The 27,708-nt window shown below is 39.0% G+C and overlaps 1 protein-coding gene across 2 annotated transcripts; it reads right to left on the bottom strand.

The window, feature by feature from the left end:
- Positions 1 to 295: 295 nt before the first annotated feature.
- On the bottom strand, positions 296 to 27,708 carry SUGT1 (SGT1 homolog, MIS12 kinetochore complex assembly cochaperone). Of its 2 annotated transcripts, XM_054062710.1 has the most exons (13): positions 27,543 to 27,702; positions 27,419 to 27,464; positions 23,826 to 23,916; positions 23,061 to 23,130; positions 22,642 to 22,712; positions 17,616 to 17,669; positions 15,845 to 15,861; positions 14,837 to 14,871; positions 14,199 to 14,295; positions 12,983 to 13,090; positions 2,507 to 2,597; positions 1,472 to 1,653; positions 296 to 832 (listed from the first exon to the last, which is right to left on the bottom strand). In XM_054062710.1, exons 1-13 carry the CDS (start codon positions 27,566 to 27,568, stop codon positions 731 to 733), a joined length of 990 nt encoding a protein of 329 aa, XP_053918685.1. In that variant the 5' UTR covers positions 27,569 to 27,702; the 3' UTR covers positions 296 to 730. The 2 variants fall into 2 exon arrangements, with proteins under 2 accessions (XP_053918685.1, XP_053918692.1); XM_054062717.1 differs by lacking the exon at positions 12,983 to 13,090 and having other exon boundaries at positions 27,543 to 27,708.

Below are 27,708 nucleotides of genomic sequence, written 5' to 3'. Positions count from 1 at the left end.
GGACCTATTTTTCTTTAGAAATTTCCAGTCCCAACTGACTCTCTCCTTTCTATCACATATAACTGAAGTTCAACCTATCGTCCAGGTGGAAGGATTCCACAAGTAGACACTTTGTGTCTCCATCAAGAACAGCAATCTCATCCTCTTCACTGGATCCAAGTTTTATTCTTACACATGGCAGCTTTTTGTTTTAAGCAGTGTGTTTATACCCCTACCTGTATGCTTTAAGTGACCCCCCTCATCAAAATCCAAAGATTGTTAAAAATGAAATGAAGCGGCTTCCGTATAGAAAAAGTTATATTTACAGTTTTATTAAGCAGAATTAAGAGCAAACAATTTTAACACTGTTGTTGAAAAGTGTTTTTACCCAAAGTTGCCAAAATCTAATAAGTTATTGAACAGAAACATTGGGTGTAAGGCAATAATCCTGACCAGCCCATTAGATATCTCCCCATCCCCAAAGAGTAGAGCTGATAAAAGTGGTAGAAAATTTAGACTGCGATTGACTCGATTTCCAAAAATTAGACAGAGATGACAAAAACAGGGTTCCACTCTTGAGTATATCTTTAACATCTGCAGATGAGGGAATTCCTAAAGCACGCAAAATGCAAAGACAATCCCTGTTTCCAAGTGAACATTCAGTGCTTTGAATACAAGAATGTTATGTCCATACACTGTGGTCAGTACATGACTATGGCAACACATACATGGTAAAAGATAAAAAATAAGATTAGAATTGTTTCCATTCCATGTCATCAGGAGGATTTACTTCTACCTTCCTTTTACCAACATCAGACCAGTTGGTGCTCAGAACTGTGCCTCCAGACTCCATCTGCAATAGGAGAGAAAGCTTGTTTAGTTTGCTAGAGCAATTCTAGCAGCAGAAAAGCCACATTTCTTTCAGCAGATGAACAAATTCTGAAGAAAGGTGAAGAATTTAGCTTCACATAGAATTTACACAGGAATTCTGCATAGGTATAGAATAGTATTTGGCAAAGCCATCATGCCATAATCTTCAGCCCAAGAATACTTTTATCAGTACTGGACACAAAGAGATATTACTTCATTAACAAGAAGCTTTTAAAAGGTCAGGCAGGTTCTTGCATACAAGGGGTACAAATAAAAGGAACTAGATATAAATAATTAAAAGGAATTTGATCCCTTCACTCATGACAACTCTTCAAGCTCTAGATGAGCCAAAACCTTTATTTCCTTTCATAACAGAATGAAACAGAGGCCAGTGACAAAGCACAAGCTTTGCCAAAGCACAAACTCGGAGTCAGATACATTAGTGTTCAACATCATAGCTTTCACTGAGATTCATTACACCAATATCTCCAACAGAATCACTGCCATTCACAATAGGCCCAAGATTTTGGTAGCCAGAGGCTTCCTGGTTCACACAAAGCTTAGTAAATTGTGTCAGTGTGCAGTTAGACTTTTCTTCAGAAAAAAAAGAGTGAAGACTTACAAATGATTTGTTCATGGCACGTTTCACTTCATCTGTACCATCTGAATAAATTTGCTGGAAGAGTTTATTTAATGCAGCATCTCCTTCTAACTTCTCATTCTTCTCCTCTTCTTTGATTTCAACTACCAGCTTGTCCCAGTTCCTCATATAGTGAGAGGATGACGGATATAAGTGCTGAGTATCTGAAAACAGAAGTGTTAGTTAACTAAGCATTTTCTTACGACTCTGAGAGCAGCAGAGAACACACAGACATATACACATCCGCTGAATCAGAGATGACAACGGAGCAGGAATCTGAAAATGTAAATGGAGTCCGCCTTGCAGATAGAAGCAATACAGTAATAAAAATGAAAGAAACCAGGAAATCCTAAAGATTACATGCAGGAGCTGCAAAAATTTACTTTTAAGTAAACAGTTACATAATTTAGTAACAACATTTAGTAACAACATTAGTTACATAATTTAGTAACAAAAACCCACAAACAATTAAAGTTAAAAAAAGCAGGAGCTATTTGCTGACAGTAAGAAAAAAAAACCCAGGAGCCTAAAGCCACAAGAAAATTCTTTTAAAAAAATCTGAAATCAATAAATCAGGAAAATCAAATTCTCTCAAAGACAGACGGTTAATCTATCTTGAAAAGCTTCAAAAGTATTACTTTCCACAAGAGATGGGATACTTGAGCAAATACTACTTCATTATTTAAGCAACAGAGGCAGAAGAGTGCAAAATTCTGTGAAACAATGACCAAAAGAAAAAGCCAAACAGATACGCCCAGAGGAATTAATGACAAGCATATATCCTTAATTTATCAGATTAATGGAAGTTAATACTAAATTTAAGACCTAAGTTTTAGCAACGTCCCACAGACTTTTTCTGTCAAATCTTGGCAGTAAAACCAAAACTATTCATTTTTTTCATTGTAAATATAAACCTGTGATTTTATTCAGAATATTTTACACAAAAAATACTACTAATAATCACAAAAAAAATAACAGAAATAATCTATTTAATGCTTAATAGTGCAGAGAACAAACCTGGTGTAATCTGCTTTAACTTAGGAGAATCTCCCTGGCCCTCCAGCTTCTCCCATCTTACAGCCTCTGGCTTCTTCAGTTTTATCTCAACCTACAAAACGCGAGACGAGGGAAAAATTAATCCAGAGGGCAAAAAGTTCTGCCAAATAGTTTCAAAGTAGATGGATCCTGTAGGAGTAAAAAAATAAATATATCCAGTTTCAGAAACAGTCTCTAATATGAAGCCTATAAATTCACAAAATTTACCTCCCCTATGCAATGAAGTTATGCGACTTCAAGTCACAGTGCAACTAAGCTCTCATGCGGCTGCATAGCTCTTGTATCAGACTGTCACCCTTTTGTTTAGTACCACCTACTCTCTTTTACTTACTCGTCACTTGATTCTTTTTGTAAATTATGGCATTCCAAAAGTAACCATCAGTCCCAGTGTCTCTACACTGCCAGGAACCAAAGTATTCTCCTTCAAGCATCCTCTTCTTGCCAGTCAGCTCAAATAATTAAACAGCAGTTTTGAAGGACTGCAAAATCCAACTTTATCTAGGTTTGTATTTCATACACCAAAAAAATTCATATTTTATGTGTAGTACACAAACCAGAGAAACACCCTGGGACTATGCAGATCTTCCCACTGGAGAAATTCAGAAGCTATATTCATTTGGTTGAACGAACACACTGCTACAGAAAAAACTGTCTAGTATTCATTGACAAAACTGGCAATTAAAAATGGATATGGACGTAATTATCATAGAAGAAACAAAATTAAGTGAAGTATGTCACGCCCTATCCACAACTACATATAATCCCTTTAGACAACCATACTGATTTTTTCTCATAATTAGCCTGATCCTTTGGTTACAGGGTTACGAAGTTGCAAATCAGTATCTGCAAAATAAGGACTGTCTAATGTCACTCCAAATAACAAATTCTCTTCAAGTGTCACAAAGTTCATATGATGCCATAAAGTAACTGAAATCAGGGCTTGCTAAACTTCAGCAGTTCCTTATTTGAGAACAGCTCTCGGCAGCACTGAGTTCTACCAAACGCCACTGTGACCTGGGGATCCCTGCAGACCCACAAACAAAAGCTCCACTGTAAACGCCAACCCTGGAGATCCAAACAGCAGGCTCCTTGCACAGCATCATGTTGATCTGAAATGTGAACTTTATTTAATCCATTCTTTAAACGAGCCACTGGTAAGCAACAGACTGAGATATCTTACAAAAATAAAGAAAGGAGCTCGCTCACGTTTCAAGGCTTCCATGTCTGCAATCATGCTGCGTTTTAAGAATCGGAATATTCAATTATGATTGCTCCTTTTCATTTTTTTTCCCCTTGGGGAAGCTACCATTTCCCTAGAAAAGTTTGAATACTTATTTTCCACCACTAACTTGTACTAGCTGAGAACAAGAAGTTTAAGACATGAGGCACGGAATGCCCTTCGAGGCAGGGGATAGTTTCAGTAAGTTTGTAAGCCCAACACCCACACGTATTTGGCTCCCCACTCCCCGTATCTGCTGGATTGCCAATGCTTTTAGCGACTATACAAGTCACAAATTAAATTAATTTAAAACAACTTGTCTCCCCTCTGCTTCCTATAGAGCTTCTCAACCTGATGAAACTGTATTATCAATTCAGTTGCACATTTAAGTTGACGCAGCCTTAATGCTGAGATTTTATACTTTGCTTATTACTGCATCTTAAAAAAGAAAAAGAGTAAATGTTTGATACTGAGCCTGCTTAATCCCATACCTCTTCAGTTTCTCTTTTCTTTGTTTCTTCCTTTGCTATGTCCTCTTACTCTTAAGCTTCAGGCTTTGCACCAGTATCTTTCAGTATCTCAAAGGCAGATTATTTCATTCACAGCAATAATGACCTCTAATACAATATGCTTGATGTGAACTACCAAACATCGACTTTTTTCTTCTCAACATACAACCCTCCTCAAATAACCATTATTGAGGCCTTTGGCTATTCATCAGAGTACTCTGCCCACACATAAAAGGACAGAAAAAAAAAAAAAGGAAGATCTTTACCTTTGCTGCTCCAGTAACATCCCTCTCCTTTCTCAGTCTGCTGCTCGTTACACTTTCCTCTCTGAAACTGTCCCTCAGCCAGTACTACATGACAAACATCCCTAAGAAAAAGAAAATCCTACAAACTAATTCCCACCGCAAGATGCAGATTTCTTAAATCTAAACCATTTCAACCCTGCCAAGTTCGAAGCATAGAGAGCTGAAAAATTGAGACAGAATCTATTTATGACATGACTAAGCCTCTACCCCATCAACTCCATCCACTTCAACTGAAGTTACTCATTAGACAAAGTGGCAGACAGAAGCAAAACTAGGGAAATCATTAGCAGTACACCATTATACAACCAGATTTTCCAAAAACACAAAGCTGTAAAATCCTGCTTGTGAAAGCGCATATTTCAACTTGAGAGCTTTATTTGATCTAAGGAGAAACAACTTCGTGAGTTCCAATTATGTGCACGATGGCAATAAATGCATTTTAATGGCCATTTTAAAGTGGTTACTGATAGCTCTCACACAGACAAGTAACAGATCAGTACGGACATTTGTGGCATACTTAACACACAAGTACGCTTAGCTTTTTCCTCTCCTTTGAAACAAATTCAGTACTCAGGCAAGAGAAACACATTAATGTTCCATCAACTACTTTGATTTAACATTTATACTATGTAAAACGCACGCCTGTGCGCCTCGTACCAACTTAGGAATGAAAGACAGAAAAATTTCAATGCAAACGAAACACTTTGCATGTCATTTCAGGACAAGCCTAATTCCTCAGCCTCTCTTTGCAGCTCATTCCGTGCCGTCACCTGACCACATCAGCAGCCCTCGACTAGGAATTGCTGCACTACATTGCTGCCTTTCTTGCACTAGGAAACCCAAAACTGGACGTGGTACTCCAGATGTATGAAAAGTTCCAACGCAGAAATTATCTACTTTCTGTTGTAATTTTTAAGTTCTCGGTATTTTGGGCTCAAAATGAGCCTAGCAAAAAGGAAAAGAAACATGGAATTTTGACAGAGTAATTCATACACTAATTAAAAATACTTTTGTCATGGTCTAACCCCAGCAGGCAGCAAAGCACCACACAGCCCCACCAGGGGAAAAGAACTGGAAGGGTTAAAGTCAGAAAAATCGTGGGCTGAAATAAAAAATTTAAATAATAAGAATAATAAATTGCAATGAAAAGGAAAATAACAAGACAGATAAGACAGACGAGTGATGCAAATGAAAACATCGATAGCTACCAATGAACCAACACCCAGCCTGTCTCCAGGCAGCATCTCTCCCCAAAACACTCCCCCTAGTTTTATTGCTGAGCATTGCATCATGTGGTATGGAACATCCCTTTGGTCAGATGGCATCAGCTGGCCTGGCTTCAGCCCCCCCCCCAGCTTTTTGTGCACCCCAACCTGCTCGGTGGAGGGGTGGCGTGAGGAGCAGAAAAGGCCTCGACTCTGAAAGCATCCCTGTATTAACATTGTTCCAGCACAAATCCAAAACACAGTCCCATGAAGCTACAGAAAGGGATGGATATTGAGAAGTTTCTACTCACAGCATTTTCTAGTCATAAAAGTGATCGATTTTTTAAAACCTATCAGAGATTTAGCCAAGTTGGTTTGCAGATCACAGAATCACAGAATCACTAGGTTGGAAAAGACCTCCAGGATCATCAAGTCCAATCATTCCTAACAATCCCTAAACCATACCCCTCAGCAGCTCATCCACATGTCTTTTAAACACCTCCACGGAAGGTGACTCAACCACCTCCCTGGGCAGCCTCTGCCAGTGCCCAATGATCCTTTTCTGTGAAAATTTTTTTTCTGATGTCCAGCCTGACCCTCCCCTGGTGGAGCTTGAGGCCATCCCCTCTTGTCCTGCCCCTGTCACTTGGGAGAAGAGGCCAGCTCCCTTCTCTCTACAACCTCCTTTCAGGTAGTTCTAGAGAGCAATGAGGTCTCCCCTCAGCCTCCTCTTATCAAGGCGAAAATTAATCCCAATGAGAGCTATCAGAAAAGATGCCACAGCGTCACCCTCAGAAGCTATTCTAAACTATTTCACTGGTGGTAAAAGGACACAACCCTCCACTTACTCTGACTGGCATAAAAAATGCATTCAATCTAGTCTTAGGAAAGAATTTCTCTCCTTCACTACAAACGCAACATGATTTAGCCATTTATTTTTTAGGTAGAAGCTTAATGTTAAAAAGCTCAAACTTCTGACAAACCAGATTTCACCTGAACTTATGTTCTGTGACAGACACTGCAAATTTAACTAAGAAACATTACAAAGGAAACAATTTTTATCTTCCTCCCTAAAACAATATTCTGGTGTACACTGACAAGTTACAGGGTTTTTTTTCTGATTTCTGCTGTGTTTTTTATGTTACAGCTCACGCTAAGGGAAAGTTCACTTACCACTGGCAAATATGTGTCAAGCTCTGATCAAATGGATGAAGGAAATCGGAACTGGCAAAGCTTCAGCAGTTCATTCGGCCATTAATTTTGAGATACATCAGAAAACAGCCTTCTAAATTCTGATGTTTTGCTATATTGAACATACAAAAATGAGAATTCAGGGTTTCCAGTCAACTACTTAGTTACATACTGAACTACTGACTGCTTTGTCAGAGTTGTACATAGTTGTACATCAAGTGTTTAAAGTTGTCATTTTGCAATTATCTCATGTATTTTGTTACCTAGATTTAAGAGCAGGTCAAATTAGCACTAAAAAAGTATAAACTGTTCAAACTTACCTCTAAGATCATATGCACATACAGCTTTGATACCCTCATTATTCAAAGACCTTTTATAGGTTGTTTACATCATGAATTCCAAGACCTTTGTTCCATAACTTGAAACAAAATATTCTGTGATGAAAATAACTCTACAGTGTTATCACGAACAATTGATAATTAAGAAATCTGTTCTGCAGAGAATATATTGTGACAGAATAGATTTAGCATGCATATTTCCCTTTGCCAGCTACGTACTACAGAGAACTGAGTGCAAAAAGGTCAAAGCTTCCACTTCACTGATCTAACAAGTGGCTGCTACGTAATAATTTTTAATTTTACAGAAGGACAGTACATATGATACAGTTCATTTAGGCATCCTAAAGCTTTTTATCATCACATCCTCTATGTAAAAACGTAAACCATTGCTGTTCCAATTGTTCTTAAATCCACCTTCTCTCAAGATGAAGAAAAACCCTTATGCATTAATTTCTCTTTATGTATTTATATAAAGGACAGGCATTGATACTATATGCTTGTTAAGTATATAGTTTTCAGAGTATTAAGCTAAAATCTGCCCCACCATTCATGTGTATTCATAGAGAAAAAAATAAAAACCCAAAATCCAACTTATTTTGAGCCAAGTCAGTATCATGCCAATCACTAGGAAGGCTTCTTTGTAGTTTAGCCAGGAAACTGTTCCAACTATTTCTGCCTAGGAGATGCAAGAGATTTCAGAGAAGTATCCAGCTCCTATCTAAAAATATCAGCTTATAATTCACAGAAAGCATTCAAGAACATATATGATATGAATCTGCATGAAAGCCTCACAGACAAAACAAGTACATAAGAACAGGGACATCTGCATTCAAGTGTCTGCAATTTAATGAAAATATCGAAAACAAGAAAGTATCTTATAGGGATCAGACTGCAATGGCAAGACTAAACTTCAGTTAAAATAGGTCCGTTTACCTGTTTGTGTACGTTTGCCTTCGAATAGAGGCTCTGACCACAGTCCAAGGGCATGTGAAACAGTTTCAATCTTTGTCTTGTCCTTCACATTTAGCAACAAGGCACCTGTGTGTTTTGCCAGGAAGCTACACAGAGTATCTCAGAGTTTGCAAGGCAAAATATTAGTTTGAGGAAAAGAAACATGCCACTGATGCATACTACCATATTCTTGGCATGAAGCTGCTGAGTGTGCTTCTACCTCAAACATCTCTACTAAGTAACAAATGTCAACTATAAAAAAGGCTGAGGATTTCTAACTCCTCCCCTGTTTGCAACACAACTTCGATCTCTAATTAAAGAACAGTTCTGGGGTAAGGAAACCACTTTTGAGCACTTTTTCTAATGGCTCTAAATTGCTGCCAGTCATTGCTTGTAAAAAGATCAAATCACTAAAGAGTGAAAACTCACAGTAACCGCCCCCAAGTTCCTTCAAGTTCATAAAAACACGTGCTAAAAGCACAGTCATCCTCACTCTCCTAGGTCTAAGGAGAAGAAAACCCTGAGCATCACCTGGAACACAACAGGAGACCTAGAGCAATTGCTCGCATTACGCAAGTTTCCAACAGAACATGGCAGAATATTCTCCAGGAACCCCAAATACACTGATCAACAGGATGAATGGAAGAGGGAAAAGAACGTGAGGCTGACTGTGCACAAAGAACTGTTTCAGATCATAAAAATTCCTATCCTGTTTGTGATTTTCTACTTTCCTACCAGATTTTCTGGACAGACAGACCAGCTAGTTCTGTCTTAAACTTACTTAAACACTCATTTTTAGGTTTTATGCCTTTTTTCTTTTAGGAGGGGAGCACAACGATATTTCGCACACTGACCTACAGGATAACCGCACAGAGGCAATTACCAAAGAACAAACTTGATCCAGCATTTACATTTTGGCTCCCTCTTCTGGAAATAAGTAAAAAAACCAAGTAGGACCACTAATGGGTACCTCCCTCCTGTTAAATACTGAAATCAGCGTGCAGCTTTCGGTGTGGCACAGTCTTTCCCCTACCCGATACCTGAACACAACCGAAGACAACCATCAAAATACACAAAATCTTACTTACTGTGTACAAAGTCACGCTACATATAAAGACCAGATCAGCTTCTAATACACATATCTTAATTTCATACGGTGCTTTCAAAGCTGCTGTTGCTTTTTGCTTGATCAGATTACCATGGTAATGTTTCTCTAAGCAGCCAGACACCTTTGACAGATGGGGAGTATAACCAATAACGTCAATTGATCTCGTTATGCTAGTTGTGATCCATCAGCCATGCTATTCATGTACAAGAAAAAAAATGACTGGCAACAGAGATTAAAGACACATCATTCTCTTCTGCAGAATGGCTATGCATATATAGCAATTCCCTCAAGGGAAGGACTCAATACAGTTGTATTCAGCGTTTTCTCACACTAAGTTGAGGCCTTAGATGATCAGAATTGTATGCTGAATGATACCAGGTAATTGTAAGTAACTCACGCCTAACTGCAAACAAGAACCATAATCAACTCAGAGCTGAATTTGCAAGTAGTGGTATCTATTCAATGGCAAAAAAAACTTTTGAAATAGGTAAAATTGGCTCAAAGCATGGCAGTAACACCTAGTCACTATTAAAGGCAGCCTGTATCATCTGTAGAACTGCTGACAATTAGAAAACACACAACACTAGGATGCACAATGAAAGAGATTAAGATACCCATCTCAAAATTGGACTTCACCTACACATTATGCTGTTCTTGAGTCGGCGTCAAGCATCTCACTTCTTCTAGCTCACAGCTTGAAGTCTGCAGATTATGAACATTAATGTACGGCTGCTCATACAGAAACCAAACACTTCAAACACCTGTCTATGCTGCCTCTGTACCATTTGCTAGTTCTGTTCTTTTCCAAACAGAAGAGCTGTATTTCAGAGCCAGACACAGCATGGATTTATTGAAAGGTATAATTTCTGTTCCACTGCTAGCAAAGAAACAGTTCTTACAGTATCAGTTGCATTTTTCACCATTAACATTCCCTGAAAGAACCAACCCAGTCTGTAAGTTCCGTCTGCTTTTTGCAGTTATTTTAGAATTTGTAATTCTGCAGATACAATCAAGGCTACTTTCTCCTCCTGAATTTGCATCTTTACCTTTATTCCTTGGCATCTGCCAAGGGATGGCGAATTTCAAGCAGTACTGAGAGATACCTCTCCAGCTTCTCTTAGTTACCACAGCATACAGGACTGTTCAATTATCTGCCAGATCCATTGTTTCACCTGTCCACTGCGTTTACTGGTTTTATGAAGTTCATGGGAAATCCAAACTATTCACCACATAATTTGCCCACACATCTCACTGTTTCCTCATATAACTGGAAAATAAACACCAGGCTCTTTGTTGCTCAGTGAAGACTACGTAATGCTAATGGCAACATGGCTCACACATTCAAGGCAGCAATACAAAATAAAGCAGTGTGAACACATGCTGTTATTCTTAGCTGAAATTACTAACCCACAGGAACAGATCTGTTCCTATCCCGTGAAAATACAATTTCTTAATGATTTTGTAGTAAGAAGTTCATATAATTGGGAAGAAAATCAGATTATGTCTCTTTCTCTCCAAATCCCTACAAAAAGACTTCATATAAATGGTACAAAATAACGTGTAAAGGATTTGAGAAGTTCTAACTAATAAGATCATTTATTCAAAGTAATAACTGCATGTTTTCCATACCACTCACAAGAAAAAAAGCGCACAGCCGAAACTATTGAAAACAAATCTGAATTTCTCCTATTCAAACACTAAGGCTGCATCACTCCTCTAAAGCACTCAATGTTTTTCAAAGTAAAATATTTTAAGCCTCAAAAGAAGTCTTAACATAGCCTTGCTTTTACATTCTTTTCTTCAGCCAGACCACACCTGCTGGTCAAAACCGGAATCAGCTGGGGCATCACTTAAGTTGCACTCCCGCACTGTTAATTCTCACATGTCCTTACACTATAATTTCCTGCAAGAGGAAGAACACACATTGAAGCATTGCCTTCCGCTGTTAGAACACCTCCCATGTTCTCCCTTATCCCATTCTGTGTCAAAAATATTCTCTCGTGATTATACAGAACTGTAACATATCAAACCAAATGCAAGATCTTTACAACTCAGACACTGCCTGAAGGTAACTAAAGCTTTCACACCACTTTAGGATCCTCAATCTAAACCAAGCTCTAGACTACCAGAGATTAACCCAGGCTAGAGATGGTAGTGTAGAAAGACAAAGACAAGTTCATTTCAGCAACGTCAGTAGCATGTGGATGCTTCATAAAATAAATGGTTAACTTAAAGACAAATGAAAAGCGTAACATAAGCTAGACAGAAGCACAAAGCAAGCAGGCACTTACAATTAATCCTCTTGACAACATTAATACTCATTCCACTCCAATTTATATAAATACCAATGGGCCAGCAGATTTTCTACACACTTTGAGCACTCTGCTTATCTCTCACCACGTACGAGCTGACGTGACTCAAACACATAACCTGCCCAGCTTCCTTAGTGTGAGGAGTGAGTGCAAAAACAAGATTAATTTTCTATGGTAACCCTCTCATGTCATCTTGAAATCCCTCCTCCCTGAAATGATGCAAGAACCATTACAGGTACCTTTCTGGGAAGGGAATAGGTAAAGTGGAACAGAACACAAAGGAATTTCCAAAAGCACTACAGAACCACTACTGAAATACAAGGAAAGGATCAAAAATACATTCCAGCTTCAGAGATTAAGACGTGGCTCAATGGACAAAGTGTATGTCTGTCTGTGTTTTACTAACAATATACACTATGCCAGACCACAAACTGTTTCTTATTTTTCTATACCTGTAACACAGAATCATAAAATAGTTTGGGTTTGAAAGGACCTTAAAGATCATCTAGTTCCAACCCCCTGCAATGGGCAGGGACACCTCCCACTAGACCAGGCTGCTCAAGGCCCCATCCAACCTGGCCTTGAACACCTCGGGAGACAGGGCAGCCACAACCTCCCTTCTTCGCAACCTGTTCCAGTGCCTCACCACTCTCAGTGTGAAGAAATTCCTCCTTATGTCTAATAATTCCTCCTTATGTCTGGTTTCTATAGAAGAAACAAAATGGTGAGATTAAAGCATTCTCTCAAACCATGCAATTTTCAAGTGTCTTCAAGCAACTAACTACTATTTCTAGGAACAGCATGGAATACGCTCTTGAAAAGCCAAGAACAGTTAATCCTATGACTAACCTTTACCAGCAAGAAAAGGCCATGACAGGGTAAAGAATCATTTCAACACCAAAATCCTCAAAGTACGACTTTTATTGCTTGGTCACACAGAGATAACAATGCCTCATAAGGTAATATTGGCTCCTAAAAGTTTGGCAGAAAGGTGTTCATACTTTCCTAACACCTGAATTTTAAGAGTGAAGATCACAGTCTTCTTTCTACAGTAACAAGTGAAAGCATCCTCAACGTAACTGTCATTTGCACTTCAGTAACCACCATCATATTACTATTTCTGATACTTGCACAATTTTAGAAAGTCTCCCACTGGCTGAAAGGCACCTTGAAGAAAGAAAAAACTATCCTGTATTAAAAGCAAGATATTATGACTGTTGCAGAGGCAAGAAAAAAGAGCAGAAACGTTTCCAATGTCAGGAACAGTCAAAGAAATAATTTACACTTTAAGAAGCCTACCTTTGTTGAAAGCACTTTAAACGTACTTTGCTCTGGCAATATAGAATGAAGAAGAACAAGCTTCAAGTTGCAGTCTTCACCTGATGGAAGTCTCACTGATGCATTCATCTGTTAACAGTTGAAAACATCTCTGGTCATCTTTGACAGCAGTTTTCCATTTCAAGTTAAGAATTGCCATTTGGCACCAAGATTAACTGATTAAATTAATGACCCTTCACTAGGACACTTAAAGCATCAGGATTTCAGACGACACCATTACATGACTGCATTATTGAACAAGGTGTTTCTAAAGCACACTAGAAAATGAACAGGAGATTTCAATTCCCAGACAGCAAGTACTCCAAAAGCCTATTATCTTGTCAGCTTGATCTGCATTCTTTGGGGAAAGAATTATATGGCAAATGAAGTGTCAACACATTAATAATGGAAGATGAGAACAATTTGCAACTTCCCTTCTGATATACACAAACTAGTGGCAAGGCCTCACACAGCTTTAACAATCTAAAGCAGACAGTAACAATCAAGTACTTCTGGCAGGTCACAAAGTATCAACTTAGTTGACAATAAGAACCTAACTCTTCAATATTCTCAGCTAAATTAAACATGAACATTACAGGTACCTCATACGGTGTTACAACAGACTATTGCATGTCCTTATATTATATAGTTTGCTACAACTAACAATTTTAATAATGCCAAAAGCAAAGAAAACCTACGCAGCAACATTCTTTCTTTCACTATAATCATCCTAAACCAAAGTATTACTCATTCGGAGGTATTTTGAGAACACTTTGCCTCTGCCCTTTCCTAGTCAGGGGGGACAGGGGAGGTGCAACTAGATGATCTTTAAGGTCCCTTCCAACCCAAAGTACACTATGATTCTACTCCTGATGCATACTCAAACCATTTTAAGTCCAGATCACTTCCCCTCTCATCCTCCCAAAACACAGGCAGCTGAAAACCAGATGTTCCCTTTGCAGCACACATGCCACATTACTACTTGTGAATAAATCCTACGGACAGCGTTGTGGCAATAGACCCTGGTTCACTTGATTGAGCATACACAAATCTATAGCATAACTGTAGACAAAAAATGCTCAGACAAAAGACCTCTTGTACCCTTTTTTTCACAGTACTGCAGCAAATAATGTTCGTTGTTTCAATTACTACCTCTTAGGGAATCTAGGGATGTGCATCAGTAACCAACATAAATCACCTCTTTCTCCGAGAACTGCACACTGACATCATCCTTCTGCGCATTCTTGATCATTATTGTCACAATTACATGAGATTCTGTTTGGTACCAGTCATATCTAAAATAAAAAGCAAAAAGAGAGGAAAAAGTGACAGCAAAGACATTTACAGAAGAATACTTAAAGCTGGAACAGTACATTATATAATGGGGGAAGGAAGAACACAAAATCAGATTTATTCCCCTTGTTGTTGTTGCAGAATAAAGAATCTTTTAACCAAGAAGGGCATCAAAATTAGGTCACAATTCATAATATTGTTTGCCTTCTATGAATTCAAGTGCACTTTTTAGTTCAGGTTCTTAAAACTATCTCAAAGGCATTACCTATACTAGGCACAACGGGGCAGTCTTTGAATTAAGCTCAGCATGAGAATTAGAAACAGGAGCCAGAATGCTTACTCCATTCCCGACTCTCCCAATGAGGTGGAACTTCCTGAAAGTACAATTCAGTCTGAACAAAAGTGATGTCACTGAGAAACACTTCAGACTGCCACATTTTTAAAGTTAGCCAAACAATCTCTATAGTCATTATCTTGCTTCTCCAAACCCCAAGGCATATGTCAATTATTTTAATTCTCACAGTAAAACTGTAGTTAACTTACTTGATCTTTGGTGGCAAAGGCTGCTGCTGTGCATTCTAGTTGAAGCATATTCCATTGGAAAGAAAGTTACACCAGTGTAAGTGAAAATACACCATAAAGCACTTTTCAAAAACACAAATCATTTTCATACTGATTACTCCACTTTTCTTGATTTATGTATGAGCATCAACTTAGAGGTAAGCTCTTCACCATTCTCCAAGCCACTTAGGCCAGATGAAGAATTAAAACGATTTAATTTACATCAAATATGTCAGTCTATAACTGGGAATATATTGGTCAGACACATTATAAATTAAAGACACACAGCAGCTGCGCTGCTAATCTAAAAGTCATGAAGCAAATCTGAAATACATCCAAAAACTCAGGGTATAACTTCTAAAAATAAAAACCTTTTAACTGTAAAATATGTCTTCACATACACCCACCACGTCTTCTGTACATTCTCCTCCTCTACCTTATTCTTAAAACATAAAAAACTGAAGTAACTATGAAAGAGGGAGCATAAGATCCAATGCAAATTCCCATTTCTTTATCTCAAGATAAAAAAAGGAAGTGGTCAACTTCAATATTTCTTCTGAAGATTTCCAATTAAAAAAAATAAAACTGGCACCTTATCAAGTTACAGCAGAACCACACAGATCACTTGCAAGCTACTGGGAAAACAAAAAGTTGCTTTCAAGCAGTCACAAGCAAGTTAGCATTGACAAGAGGAGCTGGTTAATTGCAAATCAGGTCACAGACTGCAAGCCAGAAAGTTAAAGTTTACTTCAGTGAGTGCACAGTAATTGCCAGCTTTGATACCATCGCTACAAGTCTTTAGGAGTCAATTTTTGCAACGTTCGTCTCAAATAAAAATACCCACACATATAGAAGTCAAATTCTTCAGAATTGCAATAGGAAAGGTCATTCTTAAAGCCTGAAAGTTGCAAGAAGCCACTGAAGCATAGAAGTAAGCTCTAGTTTAACAAAAAAATCAAAACAGTAAACATATTAAGAAAAACATCTTACCCCTTCCGTCTGAGACACTGCAAAAAGAAAAAAGTTGTACTTTCAGAAAGAGACATTTATTTATATATATTTATTCTAGTTTTCTCCAGTTACTTCAGACATTCTGCATTTAATGCAGTCTCTACAGAAAAGTTAAAAACACACTAGGTCTATCTCTCGTATTTTGCTTTTATGGCACTCTACTTTTTCAACAGACTTCAAACAGCAACTAGTACAAAGCAAAAACTGTATTATAAAGCACATTTCAATTAACAGAAGGAACAAACTTTCCATTACTTTACCTTGCTTATCAGAAACGTACACACACCTTTTTAATGAAAGCAACATCATGGCAAACAGAAGTTTTCACAATCACTTCCTGAGAGTCTGTGGTAGGTTTATCACCTGCCCATACAAATACCACAAAGTCCTCATCAAATTTGTATCTTGTGCTAGGCAAACTCAGTTGGGGAAAGAGATGAAAACTTGGCAGAGAAGATCACTTGTATGACCTCAAACACACTGCAATAATCTAAACTATAGCTCAGTATCTCCCCTTCTAAGTATTTTTCCTAAAACATATCTGATTAAGTGAGTTTGAAAAGGAAAAAAAACTTTCCCTTTGTTTCCTTATAACGCATACTATGAAAAAATATAAAGACTACCAGAAAAAAGTATATTATTATGCAGAAATAAGAGTTGTTTTATTGGGAGGTTTTTTTGTGGACATATTGAGAATTAAGAAAATGTGTCCAAAAAAAAAAGGGGATGCATACTCAGGATAAAACAGGACAACTGAGACAGAACACTGCAAAAAGTAAGTATGACATAAGAGAAAAATGCGTATAACCTCTTCCCTTGAGAGGGGAAAGAAAGCTGTCACCCAAGATAACTCTGCAAATAATACCATGCATGTCAATCACTTATCTGATTTCTCCAATAAAAATAAACCTGGCAAAAACGTACCACAAAGTAGAAATTTATTCATTTTTATAAAATACAAAAGAGTTCGCCTCTAGGCAGGCTGATCTAGTGGGAAGTGCTTCTGCCCATGGCAGGGGGGTTGGAACTGGATGATCTTTAAAGTCCCTTCCAATCCAAACTATTTTATGATTCTATGTGGTTTTCAGTCAAGAGGTTGAAATGAACTTATTCCACTGCCCTATTTCCCATGTGTGGCAAAGTCACACCAGGTGGAGGAATAAAACCACATCAGCTATTCTGTTATAGCTCATTACAAATCCAAAAGCAGCTTAAGCCCTGCAGGAATTGTCAGGAAGGTATGAAGGGAAACTGTAAACACACTCACTGACTACGATGGACAAGACAGCAATGAGCACCTAAGGTACATTCCACACTGAATCGAGGAGAAAAAAAAAAATTTCCATTTATGTCTGACTTTATATTCCACAAGACTTGAAAATTGATTTTGATGTTTTCTGAAAGTAAGCTGATAACATTCTTCCACAGTTAAAATTAGTCAGCAGTTGTGTACAAATACAAGTTAAAGTTGATTACTATTGTCTGAACTTTAAATAATTACTCCCCTGTCACAGCTAATCATGACATTAAAAACCTAACATTAATGTTTCTCTAAATCTGAAGATTTAGAATAGAAGCATTCGGGATGTACACAGAGAGAAACAAGAGATAGGAAAAAGTGACTTTTTTTAAAATAAATAATTCTTTTGTTCTAAGTAAGAGGTATGCCGTAAATCTTTGAAAAGCGTAACATAGCTTCAAAGCACAGGACAAATCAAATCCTTTATCAAGTAAACGTGTATTTTCTTACCATTCAGTGTTTCTTCGCATCTTTTAATCCAAATAGTAAAGGTATCATCTACATCTAGAACAGATCAAACGCTAACATTAACACTCTTCAAGTACTGTATGTGGAACAAACCCATCCCAAATTCACATCAGTTTACAATAAAAGGTATTATTTCCTATTATCCTCTTGTAACCTCTGTCATTCCAGTTAAGCTTTAAGCACTTTTCTACAGCTCTATTATTTAACTCTGCTATATTTAACTAACTTCAAATTAATTTATAGGACACTACAATTTGTCTGAACTGACCCAAATACACTAATTATTTTCAGTCTGCTCAACCCCTATATAACTGTTTGGGAAGCAAGAAGTGTAGTTTTACACATTTTTCCATTATTCTTAAAATTACTCTTCAAACAATCACACCCTTCCTCTCTAGAGTAACATCAGAGGAGTCTGTTCCGAGGACAACCCGAAGTTGCACAAGTCTTCACAAACATCAAGTATTTTCTCCTGGTGGTTTCACACAAACTTTGCAAACACATCTAAAGTTTCAGGGATGTTAAAATACACAGGCAGCAATTCCACCCTGTGAATCAAAATCAAATCACTGGAAAACAGCTCAAAAGGTAGCAATGTAACAGCAGATTAAGCATCTTATTTCAACAAAATTCCCAGAGAAATCTTTCACAGTCAGGAAAGTAATAAAGTGGCAGAGTTACTGACCAACTGCTAAGAATAGCTGAACTCTTCACCTTTTTACAATAGAGAGAATTCTTGCTGAGGGAGTTCATGCAGGCAGCTACTCAGCAAAGGCTTGACAAGAGTTCCCAGCAGACATGCATGCAACATAAAAAGTGACTCCGCTGCTGTTACACCAAGTATGCACTCCGAGCCCATCTTGTAGTTAGATGCACATGATCTTTAGGTCTTAAAATTGCTACCCCCTTGTCAAGCCACCTCCTTTTCCCTTTTATTTTGCCATCCCCACTGGCTTTCTTAAAAGTTATCTAAACCTTAAGCTCCATGAATGTTCTGTAATCTCTCAGTTGTTTTCAGGAAAAGATAAAAATGCAAACAATAATGCGGCTGTCTTGACATAACAATGCAATCAGTCACTGATTGCTGCAGTCTTTTCTGCATTTCAAGCAAATCCTAGAACGAAGATGATGATTTCCAGATGGCATCAACCAAAATTAATTATCAAAGGGAGATCCAAGGGCTCTTTTCAACTACCTATTGTATACTTCAGGTATTCAGTTGACTGACCATGGACTGACCTCAGAAGTACATGGGGAAAGGAAGCAAAGCAAAGGACCCAAGATGCAGCAAAGTTTAGATTCAATAAGCTAAATTCTTTACTGAAAGAGTGATCAAACACTGGAGCACGTTGCCCAAAGAGGCTGTGGAATCTTCAGTCTTCCAAATACTTAAAAATCAACAGCAGAAAGACTCAAGGAAACACACTCAAGTTCAAAAGTTAATACTGCTTTTGGCCACGGCGTGGAATTAGATGAGCCCTCAAGCTTCCCTGTAAAAGAAATCTATAATTCTAAAACTCAGCACCCATGCCCTAAAACGTCTTCTAAGGTTCAAAGCTGGAAACAACATTTATACATCAAAAGGAAACTAAATGTAATAGATTCAGGAGGCTAAGCAAAGAGAAATTGAGTCAAGTTGCTACTAATCCAGCAGCAAGTGAGGAATTATTTAACTATGGCTTGTGACAAGACTGCCACGCAACACGAACTTCGTAAGAAAGATCCCATGTTATCTTATGTTCCTAGAAGATCACCCTCACCAACCACTGCCTCTTTCCCTGCATCCCTGTAACTGGAAGACGGCCTACAAGAACGCTGCGGAGGGACTTTTTAAAAAGGCATGCAGGGATAGGTCTACAGGCAATGGGTATAAACTGGAGAGGGGTAGATTTAGATGAGATGTAAAGAGGAATTTCTTCACTATGAGAGCGGTGATGCACGGGCACAGGTTGCCCAGGGAAGTTGTTGATGCCCCATTCCTGGAGGTGTTCAAGGCCAGGCTGGATGGGGCCTTGGGCAGCCTGATCTAGTGGGACGTCCCCCTGCACCAGGGGGGTTGGAATTGGATGATCTTTAAGGTCCCTTCCAACCCAAACTATTCTATGCTTCTATGATCCCAGTACACTTTATAATTCGAGGCAAAAGCACTTTTTTTTGTGCTCTATAATTGCATTACACTCCCAAAGAACTTACCAACAACTTCTATTCATAACTTTCTAGTTCAGAAAACCTACCTGGTTCTTCACTTACTGAAAATCTAACACTTAGAATACAAGAAAAGTACCCAAGACATTTCTTTAAAAAGCAGATACCTTCCATCTTTAACAAATCCATTAGGTGGTCACAGCAAAAAAACAAAGTTTGAGTGTAACTGTCCTAAATACACATCTCATACTGCAGAGTAACAGAACACACCGCTTCTTCAACGTAAGGCAAAGTAACGAACTCCAAAAACGCGGAAGAAACATTGCATATTCATCCATGTCTCATGGTTGAGTGAAATGAATCCTGCCTTTTAATGTTATTTTATAAGCTAAAGAAACATTGCATATCCAACAATTCTTCACATCAACTCCTATTTAGATATCCCTGTGGGTGGGTAATGGGACGCTGTGGTATCCTAGGCCTGTCAGCCCTACCAATAATGAGCACAAGTAGGAAGCTCATCACTGTTAGCATTCCAGATGAAGATTTAAACCAGCCCTTACATCAGCAAGGAACAGAAACGTATCAGTGTACTTCTGCCCCCTTGTGTGACAAAGAAACCAGTCTTGCCAGCAAAGAATTCCCCATCACAGCAACTCTCTTTGAGGCTGCCACAGACGAAGCCTTCTCTCTTTATCACCTGCTTAGCCATATGTGGCAGATTTTCACCCTGTGCTTTGTTCAGTTCATACAAGCTGCATTTAACTGGAAGTTAATTATTTTAGCAAAAAGCATATGCTCACAATTGTTTTCACCTGGGATCCATCAAACACTCCATAGAACTGCAAAGGCAAACTCTCTTACTGAGAAACTTGCCAGCAAATCAGGTAATAGCTGGAAGAGAACCAGCTAAAAAAATCTGTACTTTTAAAAAGGCCTTCAGGAGACTCCTCATCTCACAGCAGGTCACAGATTTTTGTAATGAGATACAGGAAGCACAGCAGAAAGTATCTGCAGATGAAAGAGTAATCAGGAAGAACCGGGAAGCTTCAGAAACACTTCAACTGGGTAAGCAGCAAAACAACTGCAAATTAAATTCAAACAGGTAGATGTCAAAGCAATTCAACACAGGAAAAGGCTGTGCTGTATTTCAGGGATTGTGAATTAGCCAAGAGGTTCCTGGTATTTACTGACTTATCTAAAAATTTATCTGCAGCTCTGTGTGCTGCTGCGCCCAACAACACAAACCAGATGTGAAGTTAAACAGAATGAGAAACAAGTAACGCTCTAGCCTGAGGAGATTTTGTGTATGATCTGTATTTTAAATTACTCCAGCTGACAAACTAGAAAGGTGCCAAAATCCACACACATGAAAAGCCTCAAATAGATAGTGGTTGCTTGGAGTAGGGCAAGAATAGGGGAAAATATAGATTAATCATTCTGTTAAATTCAGGAGTGACAAGTTTGAAGATGCATGAAAAGCTACTTATCAAGTAAGGAAAGCTACAAAAGCCACTGGAAGGAATCGCTTCCTTTCACGTAAAGATAGTGAATAGAGAACTTGGCTAGACTGCAAAGACACATTTGTCTTCTTCAGGTACAATCCATCGCCACCAAAACCCACAGAACTTTAGGAAATTTCTTATATTTTTAACTTCAATTCCAGAGCAGCCTACACTGATAACTAACAGTTGCTGCAACTCCACAGCATCCCCCTACCACCACTACTACCACTGTCCCACACTGTTCCGCAGTTTCACTTCTGCTGGCTTCAGCACTCAGACCATTCCTTAGGCTATTTCAAACACTAATCCAGGAGGAAAATACTTTAAAAATAGTATCTTTCCACAGACTTAATGCACTGAAAGAAGCAGCTAAGCAAGCACAAGAGTAGAAGGGAGCAAGATCGCTTGGCAGCAAGCACAAATTAGCTTATATTCCCATGAAACTCCAATTTTAGATGAGAGGACCAGATCACTTACTTGAGAGAGGCAAAGTAATGAAGCAATTTTTGCTGAACCTTCATGTGCCAGCCACTGCTACAGATCAGACAACACACTAGAAAGATCTGACACCATGACAATGCTTATCAGACTAGTGCACTTCGCTCTGTTTAACCCTCCAAAGTGCTTTTCTTACTATTTCCTTCAGCTGTTGGGAAGGGAATGGAAGGAGGAGAGAATTTTATTTAAGACAGGGCTATGGGAGAAGAGAAAGAAGTCACAATCATCTTGTAATTGCTTTGTTGTAAGCTTCCCCTGATCTTCTACCAAAACTTTCTGTATTAAACTCTCCTTTCCTGCTTCTAGAATAAAGTCAGGTTTTTAAAAAGCTGCAGTTTTGCCCAAACTAAAAAAGTGCTCAAGTCCAGCCAGGAAGACAATGCATTCAAGAAAAAAAAAAAAAAAAAGAGACAATAAATACGCTCCCGTAATCAAGTGATACATAATATGAGACAAAAATCCATTTTGTCAGTCTGAATGCTCATTAAGTTCCACTCTCTTTACAAAGATTGGTCTATTCAAGTAGTAAGAAACTCCAGCTATGTATAAGGAGCATGCTCTCTTCAGAAACTTTACTATGACATTTAACATCCCACCATTTATTTGTGACACCTCCAGGAAGCAGGAAACACTCCCCATTTGATAAAGAAAGAAAAATCATATACTAATTGCCAAGAACTTTGATACACATTTTTAAGCACTTTTACACTTTCACGCAGTGACTGCACAAACCAAAACCCAGACCTAACTCAGTAGCCATTAAAATATATATATATTTCTCCTTGGTCTTCACTTTCAACTAACATTTTTTTTCGCAGTAGCAAAGGAGTACCATGCCCAACAAAAATTCTAATACTTACTGTCCAACTTCTGTCCCTCTCTGAAAGACTCTAGAGCAGATACGTAGTTTTTGATATGATATTCACCTAACCTGACACGAACAAAGAAAACCACAAGGAAACAGTCATTACTTCTCAGTCTAATCCACATTCTGAAGATCACAACATCCTTAGCTCACACACTAGATCAGTTAAAATCACACATGTAAGAATTTAAATGACCTCAGAGACATATTTTTGAAATAGCTACGATGTTAAGAAAATCACCCCAAACTAAATTACTTCTTAGAACCACAGCATGATTACGGTTACAAGCGGTTACGGCATTAAATATATTCATTCGTGGTGTTGCAAAAAGCTTTTATAGAGCCATAATCCAAATACTAGTACTGCCCTACGGATTACCATAATATTCCCAAAGTACGATACATAATACATACCCTTTTCTAAGGAGTGCTACAGCATTATTTGGGTTGAGTTCTAGGGACTTTTTTGCATCTGCAACTGCATCTGTTGGAAATAATTTCAAAGGTGAGAAACATAATATGTTATAAAAAGCACTGGACTGTGAGTCTTTTAATACTGAAAAAAATTTTGAAGAGTACTATGTTAGTTTTTTTTATCTTGCACACAAATCACATCATTTGAATTAAATCTAGCCACAGCTGCTCTGGACGAACCCTTCATTCAGCTGCAGAGCTCTACGCAAGATGTAGCATAATTTTCATTTAGTCACATTCTCTACTTATATCTGAAGCGTGAATCTGTTTGTTTTTTACTAGAAAGAAAAAAAACAGATCAAGTCTTAAGTTACTGAGTTAACCTTTTTCAGTTATCACATTCCTACCATGACAGAATGCAGTCTCTGTGATAAACATATGGATGGAAGATGCTCAAGAACACAGAGCTTAAATCTGTCTATGAAGTCTTCCTTAAAAAAAGCTGCCAAGATAATACTAAGCTAAAATCAAACAGAAAGCTGGGATTGCACAGTACCCAAATCATTGGAAGTTTTGCAGAAACAAAAACAATCAATGACAAACAAAGCTATAAAATTATGCACTAACTGTAAAAGCAGCATATTAAGTTACAGATAACACTTTTTCTTTATTACTAAATTTGGCTTGAGATTGAAGATGTCTTCTATGAAGAACACATCATAATATACTCAAAAGAGGATTCTCGGTGTTGTCTGAAAAAGTTACCAGCATATTTCTGTAGAAGAATGTGAGCATAAGCTCGTTGACAATAATATTCAGCATCATCTGGATTCTTTTCCAAAGCTGTTGTCAGTTCCTGTAAAGACACAATAAAACCCATGAAATGGTACCTTGGAAGTACCCATAAAAATACTGTACCAAACTGTTAACTAAGGATGTTTTCTTCTGAAATGTCTTTAACTGGCATGACTGCTTACCTGTTGCTCAGTTCTCATCCACAAAGCTTAAACGTCAAAGCTCAATGTACAAGGAACTTGCCAGTTCTATCAAATTCAGGGAGCCTGAAAGTAGCAGGCAGCAAACACCTTAACTCAATCTAATTGTACCAATGCCCTCCCAGATCTAAAGCCATTCAAAAGCAGTCATCATTACAGAAAAACTCATAGCTGTAGGTTTTCCACGCAGAAGGGACATGACGAACCCACACATTAAAACCGGTTCATACTATGGTTTTGGCCCTCAAAACCAAGTGGGGTCTAACTCTGACACCGAACATGACAGGCACACCAGAGAGTCACTTCTGCGACGGATCACCTCTCACTTTCAACGTTATTTCCAGCATTGACGACAGAAGCATTGATTAGAACCAGAAGACAACACATGAACAGATTCTCCTACAAAACAAGCCTTCACCCCATGAAGAAAAGAAAAAGAAAACCAAATTCATGCATTTTCAACAGTGTGAAACTCATCTGTTTGTTGGCTTTTTATAAGTAAGTCATTATCCCTCATTCAGTCACAATCACCAAAAGAAGTTGCTCCTATAAGACAGATATTTGAGATCACAGCCAAGTAATACTTGACTGGCATCAGAAACTCCACGTTATAGACATCAGCAAGTTACTTAGAACAAGATTAGACACTGTCCCCACAAACACTTAAGTATGTTTTCTAATACTTTGACTCTAAAACTCTATTTTGACTCCTTATCACGCAACTAAGTTGCAAAACAAAATTCTAAATACATTGAGAACGTTCTTTAGGTCCCTCCATGCTAATGGTAAGACTTTGTATGAAATAAAGGTGCTTTTGGTCTCCACGCAGTAGCCTACTTTTTCAACTTAAAATTACAAAAAAAGTCATTAAAGAGTTGACAGCTTTATCAGACAGACAGCCTCTAAAGAGGAAAGAGGATCTTTCAGTTCTATCAGATCGAGATGCAGAAAGCCCGAGCAGACTCTTCAGAAGTTAACAGAATCAAAAGTCCTGAGGACACAGCGCAGAAATGCCATGCCAACTGGACACAAGCCTAGTCAGGTGTGGAAGCGTTACACAGCACCATTTATGTAACATCATTTCCCAGACTAGAAAATATTAAGTAAATGAGCTAAAAACCCACACCTAAGATCACACAAACTTATTCTACATGTAGATCAAAGCTTCTACGTCAGCAAAATGCTGCACTGAACTATGGGACTTATTAGTTCAGAGATTACCAAACACAATCTGGTGACTCAGCTCAACACTCTTTTAAGAGGCTATACAGGTAACACAGCACTACTGTGTCAGATATTAAACAGTGCCTGTAGAAGGCACTAAAAATGGTTTTGAATTGCTGAATGTACAAAGCACTGAAATATAAACTAGAAAAGCAAAGGAACTATTTTAATAGAGAAAAACAGAACTGCATGTTCCCATAGTAATCTTTAATACTTTCAAAGATCTTTTGGTGTTAGGGGTTTTTTGGTTTGTTTGTTGGTAGGGATTTTTCCCCACACAATGGGAAACAATTTTTTTTTTTTAGATTTTAAATTAGTTTTACGATACCAAATGTAATTGGTTACATTTAGCTGTCATTTACCTTCTGAAATATTTCTACAAGCTATAGCCTAAACCCCAAAGAACTGTAAAATTCAGCTTCAACGTTTCCTTTACAGAAAGATAATTCAGTAACATTTCATGCTTCTGCCACCTACTCTGCTCGAACAGAACTAACCACTTACATCCTCTCCCCTTCAAAATATGTCAAATAGAAATACTTATCCGCCCTCCAGTTCTGTATTATCATTAACCCTCTGCTTTAAGTAAGAAAAACTTTTGAAAGCACGTCAATATATTGACAGGTGGAAAGAGCTGGGGTTGTTCAGCCTGAAGAAAAGAAGGCTCTGGGGAGATGTTATAGTGACCTTCCAGTACTTGAAGGGAGCCCGCAGGAAAGACCAGGACTGACCTTTAAGCACGGTCTGTTGCAATAGGACAAGGGGTAACGGTTTTAAACCAAGGAAGGGTAGATTTAGACTGGATAAAAGGAAGAAGTTTTCTATAATGAGGGTGGTGAAACACTGGAACAGATTGCCTGGAAAGGTAGTGGAGGCCCCATCCCTGGAAGCATTCAAGGTCAGGTTGGATGGGGCTCTGAGCAATGTGATCTGGTTGAAGGATCACATTGCAGGGGCACTGGAACCAGATAATCTGCAAAGGTCCCTTCCAACCCAAAGCATTCTATGATTAACAGGTGAAATCATAGATTCATAGGAAAGCTCAAGTTCGAAGGGACTTCAAAAGATCTCAGTCAACTTTTCCTGGGAAAGGGAGCCTTGATGAGGTTGTCGAGCACCCTGTCTGGTCACATCTTGAACACCTCCAGTGGTGGGGCTCTACCACATCCCTGTGGAGGTTGTTCCAGTGAATGATCGCTGTTACTGTAAAAAACGTGGAGTTTTTTATGTTGAGATGAAATTAATCATAGAATCATAGACTGACTTGGGTTGGAAGGGACCTTAAAGATCATCCAGTTCCGTCCCCTATGATAGGCAGGGACACCTCCCACCAGATCAGGCTGCCCAAGGCCAGATCCAAACTGGCCTTGAACACCTCCAGAAATGGGGCAGCCACAACTTCCCTGGGCAACCTGTGCCAGTGTCTCACCACCCTCACAGTAAAAAGCTTCTTCCTAATCTAGTCTAGTCTAGTCTTAATTTCCCCTCTTTCAGCCTAAAAACATTCCCCCACATCCTATACCTGCACTCCCTGATAAAGAGCCAAATTTGCTGACTGGAAGGCTGCTGTAAGGTCTTATGAAAATCAGTTCTGATTCTCACAAAATACAAAAAAGGGAAAAAACAGATGAGGACAGAATAAAAAGTAAAAGATTGACTATATTTCTCCTAAAGCTGGTTTCATTTTTAACTATGAAATACAAAAGATTTAGTTTACTAGGGGAATGGCTTTAAATTGCAAAGGGGAAGATTTAGATTAGACGCGAAGAAATTCTTCACAATGAGAGCAGTGAGGCACTGGCACAGGTTGCCCAGGGAAGGTGTGGCTGCCCCATCCCTAGAGGTGTCGAAGGCCAGGTCTTGGGCAGCCTGGTCTAGTGGGAGGTGTCCCTGCCCATGGCAGGGTTGGAACTGGACAGTCTTTAAGGTCCCTTCCAACCTAAACTATTCCATGATTCTATGACTCCTTCTGCCCACATAGCAGAGAAACTCGGGTTTGTTCTGGTTCGGTTTCCCTTGTCCCACGCAAGAAACGCTGTGACAGGCCCGCGCGGAGCCCTGCCAGAAGGAAGGATTCCCGGGGGCCCAGCCTGCCCTAGGCGCTGCCTCCGTCCCGGCGGGGCCCGGCCTGGTTCTCACCTGCGCCGCCGCCCCCGGGTCCCGGTCGATGTCCGCCTCCGAGAACCTGCCGGGGAAACACAACGGCGTGAGCGGGCGCGGCGGGGGCGGCCGGGGAGTCCGCGGGGGCGGGAGGGTCGCTCACCGCGGAGAAGGAGCCGCCGCCGCCATCGCCGCCACCGGGAACGTTCTGGAGCCGCCGAGGCGCCGCGACCGCCCGTTCCCGTGCGCAAGGGCTGACGGGAACGGGGCAAGAACGCCCGGGCCCGCGCGCAGAGGCTGACGGGAACAAGCCCGCGCGCAGAGGCTGA

The sequence above is a fragment of the Cuculus canorus genome, chromosome 1 (assembly GCF_017976375.1).
Source record: "Cuculus canorus isolate bCucCan1 chromosome 1, bCucCan1.pri, whole genome shotgun sequence".
Classification (NCBI taxonomy): Eukaryota; Metazoa; Chordata; class Aves; order Cuculiformes; family Cuculidae; genus Cuculus; species Cuculus canorus.
Note: the sequence above shows the minus strand (reverse complement) of the source record. Positions and strands in the feature narration are given on the sequence as shown.

Coding starts and splice junctions, on each gene's coding strand:
- SUGT1 (XM_054062710.1), bottom strand. CDS start 27,568: ATGGCGGCGGCGGCTCCTTCTCCGCG. Junction 27,465..27,542: donor GCGGCGGCTCCTTCTCCGCG/GTGAGCGACCCT, acceptor TTTCCCCGGCAG/GTTCTCGGAGGCGGACATCG. Junction 833..1,471: donor GTGCCATGAACAAATCATTT/GTAAGTCTTCAC, acceptor CTCCTATTGCAG/ATGGAGTCTGGAGGCACAGT.